We start from the raw sequence: 8,918 nt of genomic DNA, 5'->3' as shown, positions 1-8,918 counted from the left end.
CCTGCGCCCCGACGGCCCACCCCACACCCCCTCACCTCTCCTTGAACCCCAGACTGTGCCCCGACGGCCCATTCCACGTTCCCTCAATGTTCTTAAAGCATGAGCAAACGCAACCCTCATTTTCCTCCCAACCTACTCCTGTCCATCCTCCTCACCTCTCTTAGTGGGAATCATAGCCTCCCCTCTCTGAGGTGAAGTCCTCAAGAGTTTCCCTTGCCTCTTCTCTCTGACCTCCACTTCCGGGAAGCTGATGGCTCAGGAAGCTCATGCGGGCTGCGTGTAGAGGGGGGTGAGAAGGGCCAGGGGGTGCAGGGTGGTGGTGTTGGCCCAGCCTCCAGCAAGTGACACTCACTGACTGGGTCTCTTTGCTCTGCAGACACCCTGACCCACCCGCCGGCCTACCCCCCGCCTCCTGTGCCTACACCCAGGAAGCCAGCCTTCTCCGACATGCCCCGTGCTCACTCCTTTGCCTCCAAGGGCCTGAGCCCCCTGTTGCCACCCCCGCCCCCTAAGCGTGGCCTCCCTGACAACAGCCCAGCTCCTGAGGACTCCAAGAGGGACCCACTGGGCCTGAGGCGGCCTGAGCCTGGCCCCAGAGTGCCCATGGCCCCCCGGAGGATGAGTGACCCCCCGCTGGGCCACCTGCCAACCACGCCCAGCCTCCGGAAACCCCCTTGCTTACGCGAGAGCGCCAGCCCCAGCCCAGAGCCCCGGGTCCCCGGCCATGGGCCTGGCTCTGCCTCCAGCCCTGCCAACGTGGCCACTGCTTCCTCCAGGAACTGTGACAAGCTCAAGTCCTTCCATCTGACCCCCCGGGGGCCACCCACGCCCGAGCCTCCACCCGTGCCTGCCAACAAGCCCAAGTTCTTAAAGATGGCTGAAGAGGCCCCTGCAGGGGAGGCAGCCAGGCCCAGACTCTTCGTGCCCCCGGTGGCCCCCAGGCCTCCTGTCCTGAAACTGCCAATGCCTGAGGCCGCAGCCAAGCCAGCGGTCCTGCCGAGGACAGAGAAGCCACCCCTCCCCCACCTCCAGTGAGTTGGCTTGGCACTGGGGACCCTCCCCAGCCGGCGCCTTGGCCTCCTCGCCTCTGGCACTGTCTGTGTCCACGATGGGTACCAGGCAGCCCTAGCATAGGAGGAGGAAGGCTCCTTGATTGCCGCAGCCTGCTGAGTCTGAGCAGCCTCCCCTGCACCGGACCTATCCTTGCCCTAGAGGAATGTCCAGCCTCGTGGGTGGTGGGCCTAGAGCCCGTCGCTGTCAGGGAGCAGTGGGCAAGAGGGTCTTTGGGGAAACAGGCCTCCCAGAGCCCGGCCTGGGCAATCTGAGGACCCTGCAGGGTCAAGGGAGGGGCCTTCAGGGCTGACCGCCTGCTCTGGGATAGATGGTGGGGGATGGGAGGAGCTTGGGGCTGTGAGCCCCTTGGAGCCAGCATGCCTCTGCGGGCCCTCCTGATCCGGAACTGTCCTTCCCTGCCTGGGGCTCTTGAGCCACCAAGGCTGCCTCTGTGCTCTTCCTGATTGGGAACTTGCCAGAATGTGGAGTATGTTGGTGACTCACCCTTGACGTCTGCTCGAAACACTTGCTTCTTTATTGCTAGGGGGGACTGGTGTGAGTGTCATTCATACCAACAGCCTGTGGTCAGAGATGTCTGGGGCCCCAAACCGTGAAGGTTCTGGGAACCACAGGGGGGAACCTTGAGCGGGTGTGCTAACCCAGTACTCCCTGAAGGCCTTTGAGCCTGGCACCCTTCTCCCTAGGACTCTCAGCTCTGCTGCCGAGGGAGGGCGCCACGTGATGGTTCCGTTTCACAAGGGGCCTCAGTGGTGCAGACTGGGTCAGTTTGCCAAGAGCTCCAGGACTGCGTGTGCCAGGGCCGGTCGTCCATGGCTCAGCCTCCACCACAGCCCAGTGTGGGCTCCGTCCATTCACATCATCCACTCTCTGTGGCTTTGGGAGGGGCGTGCCTTGGCCAAGGTCACAAAGCTGGTTAGCTGCAGAGCTGGGGCTGGGGCCCCCCCCCAAGCGTCCAGAGCACTTGTCTATGCAATGACCACACCAGAGTTCAGGCCCCCACCATGGTCTTGCCAGTGTTATTGGCAGCCCTGAGCCCACTTCAGGCAATTCCTGTCGCCCCAGGGCGGTCGGCATGGGCCTGTCTCAGGGTCCCTGGTCTGGGCCTCCGACCATCCAGGTGAATGGGGGTGGTGGGTGGAGGGTGCGACAGTGATGTTCCCTCCTCTCCCTGCTCCCCTCCCAGGAGGTCACCCCCTGATGGGCAGAGTTTCAGGAGCTTCTCCTTTGAAAAACCCCGACGGCCCTTGAAGGCGGACAGCGCTGGTGGGGAGGACTCCGACGAGGATTATGAGAAGGTAGGGCCGAGGGGAGAGCCCAGCTCGCAGCGGTGGGTAGGCGGCCCCTCACTGGGCATCTTGAGTGAGGAGCCCCCAGGATGCTGGAGTTGAGGGGGGCGCGGGAGCATGGTGGAAAGCCCCAGATCTGGGCACAGGCTGGTAGCCCGCCGGTGGTGGGGGGACGGCGCACTGGCTACAAGCACCCCTCGGACCCTGACCCTGACCCTGACTGCCACTGGTCTCTGCAGGTGCCGCTGCCCAGCTCTGTGTTTATCAATACCACGGAATCCTGCGAAGTGGAAAGGTTAGCACCAAGCTCTTCTTTCTCCAAATCCTTGTTTTTGTGGACATGCGGTCCCCAGCCTTTCTGTCCCCCTCACTTGCCTTGGTGCTGGGCAGTCGCCGGCACAGGTACTCGGCCCCGAGGGCGATAGAGGCCATCGCTCAGTCCCGCCTGGCCGGCACCCAAGCCCGGCACAGGCCGGCCCTCACGCAGCCCATTGCTCTTGGGACCTGTGCTGCAGAATGGCGAGAAGACAGAAACCCACATTGAGGACTGGGGCTGGAGGGTCCCCCCGTGAGCGCTGGCTGAGGATGGTTTGTCTTCTGACGCAACTGCTTTATTTTAGGCTGTTCAAAGCCACAAGCCCCCAGGGAGAGCCCCAGGATGGACTCTACTGCATCCGGAACTCCTCCACCAAGTCGGGGAAGGTAGGTGCCCCGACAGTCACCCTGCTGAGCGAAGGCCCCTGGGGACTGCTGTGTTGTGGTGGGCTCCTTTGGCTCTGCGCACACCCAAGCTGACAGCCAGCACAGCCCTTTATAGTATATACGTCACTTCCCTGTGCAGCCTCTGATTTGGCATCTCGACCAGTTCTGTCCTTGGGGTCTCTGCCCGGCAGCCCCTGCCCCATCTACTGTCAGGAACCGAACACCGTCTGCAAACTGGGGGCGATGCTGGCCAGTCCCCCAGCACAGGCAGGAGGTGGGAGGGAAGTGCTGGGGGTCCCAGAACTCTGGTGGGGCTGGGTTTTCATGCACTTTGCAGGGGAGGCTGCCTGGGGCCGTGGGAATAGCGAGTCGGCCGGAGTGCCCCTCCTCCTCCGAGGCTGGATCGCACAACCTCACTGAGCCTCACTTTTCTGTTTCTTTTCTTTTCTTGTTTATTTGTTTATTTATTTATTTAAGTAAGCTCTATGCCCAACAGTGGGGCTCGCACCCATGACCCCAAGATCAAGAGTCGCACGCTGCATGGACGGAGCCAGCCTGGCGCCCCCTCTGTTCTGTGTCTGTCAGAAATGGTCCTAGGGCGAGCCAGGCACCTGCTACCGCTACTCGAGTCTCCCCAGAGGCCATCAGGGCAGGAGCCCTGGGGCCAGCGGCTGCCCGTTTGGACCCTGCTGTCCGGGTCCCTCCCTAAGTCACTGTAAGGGCCCCAGGACCCAGCTGTGATGCTTCTGCCGGCCCCTCGGTCTCTGCGGTCCTTCCCCGGAGGCTGGGGCTGCTCTCAGCTGATCCATCTGCTGCTTCTCTTCCTGCAGGTTCTGGTCGTGTGGGATACAGGCCCCAACAAAGTGAGGAACTACCGCATCTTTGAGAAGGTGGGCAGGCTGGCCCCGCCCCAGGGCCCCAGCTGGAAGGGAGCCCCTGCCTGGGGGTGGGGTGGCAGGCACAGAGCTGACACAGGGCACCTGGGAGCTTGCCTGACTGCCACGCTTGCTGCTGACCACCCCCTTTCGCGGGAGACCCCCCCCTGACCCCGCCACTCTTCCCCCTTCCCAGGACTCTAAATTCTACCTGGAGGGCGAGGTCCTGTTTGTGAGCGTGGGCAGCCTCGTGGAGCACTACCACACGCACGTGCTGCCCGGCCACCAGAGCCTGCTGCTGCAGCGCCCCTACGGCTACACGAGGCCCAGGTGACGCCAGTGACACACGCTGCTGGGCAGAGACGAGCCACGGGGGCCATGACCCCAGGCCACGCAGATGAGACGGGCCTGCGTGGGAGGAGGAGCCGGACTGAGCGCTGTGCTCCCACCCAGGGTCTCCCCAACAGATACCTTGTAGAATCCGCCAGGCCAGGCCCCACTCAGCAGGCTGGGTCCCTGGGGCTGGGCCAGGCTCTGCACTCCAGAGGATTGAGGGGGCTCTCCTGTGACACACAGCTCACCCTGTCCCACCTCCCCGGAGCCCAGGGTCCCAGGACCGAGCCCTGCGTGGGCTTTGTGGACAAGAATTGTGGTCATCCCCCCGTCCCCAACTCCGCCAGCGCACTGACCCTGCCCCATGCTGGGAGCTGGGCAGGACTGGGCATTCGGGGTTGGGCAGAGGCTGGCCCCAGGACTGCCACCCCAGGAACTCTTAAGACACAGGCTCCAGTATGGGCCATTGATGTACAATAAAGCACAGATGACCTTTCCCTCAGTGGCCGGGGCTTCATTGGGAAGGAGGGGACGAGCAGCCTTACCGAGTACCCACACCCACGTCTAAGCGGTGACTAGCAGCTCAACTCACAGGAAGCCTAAGAAGTGGTTGTCTTCAGGGCATAGGTCAGTAAAGAACTTGCTTTGGGCGCATAGCTAGGAACAGAATAGGACCCAGACTCGGGCAGTCTGGACTCAGAGCCTCTACTCCGAAGTGCCACAGGTCAGGTACAAGGCAATAGGACTGCAGAGCTAAAAGGCCCCCCCATCTACAGTGGGGTCATTTGCTGGATGAACAAACTGTGCTGGGGCACAGCTGGGCACACCTGGGCCAGGCCAGTGGGGTGTGCCTGGGTGGGGAGCTCAGAACCCAGCTAGGGGCTCCAGGAAGACTCCCTGGAGGAAGAGATGGCTACAGAGGGGTGGGAAGATCCCGGGGGCTAAGTGTGGGTGGGGATGGTGGTCCCCAGATGCCCGAGTCCTCTGGGCAACACCCAGCTCAAGTCTGGCCCTGACCGCCCCTCCCTGCCTGCTGTGGAATTCCAGAAGCCACTCTCCCTGGCACGCCCATCCAGGCTGGATTGTTGCCTCTGTGGAAACAGACTCCGCTTTGGGTCAGGGCTGGCTGGGATCCTGGGGGGGCGTCAGATCCTCTCTGTCTTATGTTGGGAAAGAAGTTCGCTGTGTGAGATTCAAACCCAGGACAGCAGTGTCCCCACCAGCCGGTGTTCATCATCTGGGGAGGGCCCTTTGTTTGCACTTCCTTCCACCCTGGGCGTGTGTGGGGTGTGGGGTGGCTGTGCCCCAACTGTGGGTCACAGAGGAGGGTGTGGGGTGGCTTGCTGGAGGAGGGGAAGGGATGAGGCCACAGTGGATGGGAGAGGTGCTGGGAGGATGACAGCCATCTGCTTCCAGGAACCAAGTGTCCAGCACGGTCCCTGCAGATGTTTCCTCTAAACCCTGCGGGGGGGGGGGGGGGGTCAGCACGGGCACTGTCCAGTCTGGGGCCCGGGGAGCTTCAGGCATTCCGCGCAGTTTGGGGAACCAGCAGTCCCTCCCTGCCCTGAACTAGTGTGGGGAACCCATGGAGGCAGGCCGCTCCCTACTGGCTGCAGCTTCCCTTCCTGTAAAAGTTCTAAGTGGGGTTCGGACCAGAAGACGGTGTCGTCAGTGCTGGGGGTTCTGCTTGCGAGTGATGCACTGCATGATGCGGGACACCCTGTCACTTCTAGGTAACTTGTGGCCAGCTCAGTGGCTAAAATGTATCTGAAGACCCCCGAACTGGAAAGTTTGGGGGGTTCTGGGGCCTCTGTTCACTTGGACAGATGAGGCCTGTGGCTGCCCAAGGCCCACCCTGGGGCCTGAACTGGCTTTAACCTCTCCTCCCAGGCCCTAGGCCTGCCCAGGACAGACTCCCACCTGCTTGTGAAATGACCCAGGGACCCAGGGCCTCAGCTGTAAGAGTGTGTGCTGGGGTTGGCCGATGGGGTCCTAGGCAAGGTCTCCAGCATAAAGGAGGGGCCAGAGGGATCCACTCCCTCCTGAGACCTGCCATGAACGTTCTATTGCTCATACAGTGTTGGAGGGTGGTTACCACTTACCGGGTACTTCCTGGGTTCCAGGTGCTGAGCCCCATGGGTACTTGAGAGAAGAAGCTACTATGTGCCCATTTCACAGGGGAGAAAACGGAGGGTCAGAGAAGCCTGGATTCAAGTTCCAGCTCAGCTACTTAATGTGACCTGTCCTTTGCTGTTCTGAGCCTGGCCCCCACCCCTGCCTACCTTCCCATCTCCCCTCAGGGCTTCTGATAGTCATGTGGAGTGTCTACACAGTCCTGGGTGTGCCCTGACTAAGCCTGGGGGGCCACAGCCCTGGGAGGAACAAAACTGGCCTGCCTTCCCCTGCTTAATCCTCTGGACCCAGTCTGGGGGTAATAGACCCAGGGGCTAGTCTGCTTCCTCATCTTTTTTTTTTTTTTTAAAGATTTTATTTATTTATTTGACAGAGAGAGACACAGCAAGAGAGAGAACACAAGCAGGGGGAGTGGGAGAGGGAGAAGCAGGCTCCCCGCAGAGCAGGGAGCCCGATGCGGGACTCGATCCCAGGACTCTGGGATCATGACCTGAGCTGAAGGCTGTCGCTTAACCAACTGAGCCACCCAGGCGCCCCTGCTTCCTCATCTTGCAGGTGGAGAAACTGAGGCTCAGAGAGGCTTCATTGCCTTGTCCAGCATCATGGTGAGTTCAGAGACTGGTCCAGCTCCTGGGCTGAGAAAGGCTCAGACCCTTTGGGAAGCTTTTCCAAGCTGATGACTGAACATGGTTTTACTCTTCTAACAGTTGAAAAGAGTGAGCTTCTCTACCTTCTGTTAATAGAGATTTTTATTGTAAACAGAGATGCTTTTAGAACCAGAAGAGCCCTCACGAAACAAGTCCGGAGGGGCTCCTGGGGGGCGCAGTGGGGGAAGTGCCCAACTCTCGCTTTCAGCTGAGGTCATGATCTCAGGGTCCTGGGACTGAGCCCGCATAGGGCTCCGTGCTCAGCGGGGAGCCTGCTTCTCCCTCTCCCTCTGACCCTCCCCCCTGCTCATGCTCTCATTCTCTCTCAAATAAATAAATAAAATCTTTATTTTTTAAAAAAGATTTTATTTATTTTTGACACAGAGAGAGTGTACAAGCAGGGGAAGCAGCAGGCAGAGGGAGAGGGAGAAGAAGGCTTCCCACCAAGCAGGGAGCCCGGTGCGGGGCTCGATCCCAGGACCCCGGGATCATGACCTGAGCCGAAGGCAGACACTTAACTATCTGAGCTACCCAGGCGCCCCTAAAAAAAAATAAATCTTAAACAAAAACAAAAACAAGTCCTGAGTGGTTCCACGTCCCTGCCCCAACTGTGGGTCACATTGGGGGGACGCCCCCTGCTGGTCCAAGGAGGCTCTCCCTGCACTCCTGGCGGGATCGGTGGCGCTGGCAGGGCATCAGGGAAGAAAAGTCAGCAGCCTGGGGTCGAGGGGCTTCTTGCCCAGTGCCCACCGGGACTGGCCTCGGGAAGGGAGGCCTGGAGGACACACAGGGAATACGGGGCAGAGCTGGTGCTTACAGCTAATCCGTGTGTCTCTAGAGGAGGGCAGTGAGGGGAGGAGGGCCTCTGTCTCTGGCTGTGACCCAGTGGCACCAAGCCCCCCACTGGGCAGCTTGCCACATCCAGTTCCCTGTCTCTGCCTGCATGCTCTATCCCTCCCACTGGAAAAGACTGCCTGATGGGGGACCTCAGGGAAGGCTCCAGTCCAGGGGGACAGTGACCCTTGAAGATGGTTGGAAGTGGCCATCTCCCGTTAGGCTACCTTCTAGCACACTCCCACCAGAGGGAAAGTCTTGAGACACAGGGCAGACCCCAAACATATCCACTTCCTTCAGACCTTCCTTTGCTCCTCATGAATCCTTAGAGGCTGCCTAACAGCTGCCCCTGCATCACCCTCCGGCTTCAGCTCTGGCCACACTCTGAGCTGCTCAGAGCTGTAGCACACTCCTTTTTCCTTTGATTTCCCGTAGAGCAAAACACGCATTTGGAAAAATGAGCAAAACACAAATGTGCAGCCTAACAAATTGCTATGAGGTGAACATATTTATGATCCCGTCAAGAGGTAGTCTCTCCAGCACCAGTGTGCCCTCCCCATCACAGCTCCGCCCCTCCCGGTCTCTGCAGCAACCCCTGCCCTGGCTTTGGGGAGGCTCGCGTTCTTATTCTGCTATAAAGCTTTCACCACTCAATTATACATCCATCACGGTGGTTTCCTGTTTTCGTATTTTATGTGAATGGAATCGTGCAGATGAAAGCTTTGACAGCTGGCTTCTTTTGCCCATCATGTCTTTGAGATGCGTCCGCATTGCTGGGCTTAGCTCTAGTTTGTTCAAGTTCATTGCTGAAAACTGTTCTGTTATATATAACTGTATCATAGTTCACGGGTTTTATTTTATTGTAGATGGACATTTGGTTTGTTTCCAATTTGGGGCAAGTCCAGACAATGCCGCTAGCAACAGTCTTTTTCGTGTTTCTGATGCACGCGTGCACGAGTTTCTCTAGGGTATGTACCCGGGGAGTCTGACCCCTGGGTTCTAGGGCATCGGGAACCTTCACTGTCTTCCAGGAA

The 8,918-nt window shown here is 59.7% G+C and overlaps 1 protein-coding gene across 4 annotated transcripts in view; it reads left to right on the top strand.

The window, feature by feature from the left end:
* Positions 1 to 4,763, top strand: part of SH3BP2 (SH3 domain binding protein 2) — a 33,379-nt gene extending 28,616 nt beyond the window's left edge. For all 4 annotated transcript variants that reach the window (XM_021677643.1, XM_021677642.1, XM_021677645.1 and 1 more), the window contains 6 exons: positions 377 to 1,031; positions 2,258 to 2,369; positions 2,600 to 2,655; positions 2,981 to 3,062; positions 3,893 to 3,952; positions 4,134 to 4,763. In XM_021677643.1, the coding sequence (XP_021533318.1) occupies positions 377 to 1,031; positions 2,258 to 2,369; positions 2,600 to 2,655; positions 2,981 to 3,062; positions 3,893 to 3,952; positions 4,134 to 4,271 (1,103 nt within the window). In that variant the 3' untranslated portion in view covers positions 4,272 to 4,763. The remainder of the gene's footprint in view (positions 1 to 376; positions 1,032 to 2,257; positions 2,370 to 2,599; positions 2,656 to 2,980; positions 3,063 to 3,892; positions 3,953 to 4,133) is intronic.
* Positions 4,764 to 8,918: the final 4,155 nt, after the last annotated feature.

The sequence above is a fragment of the Neomonachus schauinslandi genome, chromosome 2 (genome assembly GCF_002201575.2).
Source record: "Neomonachus schauinslandi chromosome 2, ASM220157v2, whole genome shotgun sequence".
NCBI lineage: Eukaryota > Metazoa > Chordata > Mammalia > Carnivora > Phocidae > Neomonachus > Neomonachus schauinslandi.
The sequence above is the reverse complement of the archived record's forward strand: the minus strand, read 5'-3'. Positions and strand labels throughout refer to the sequence as shown.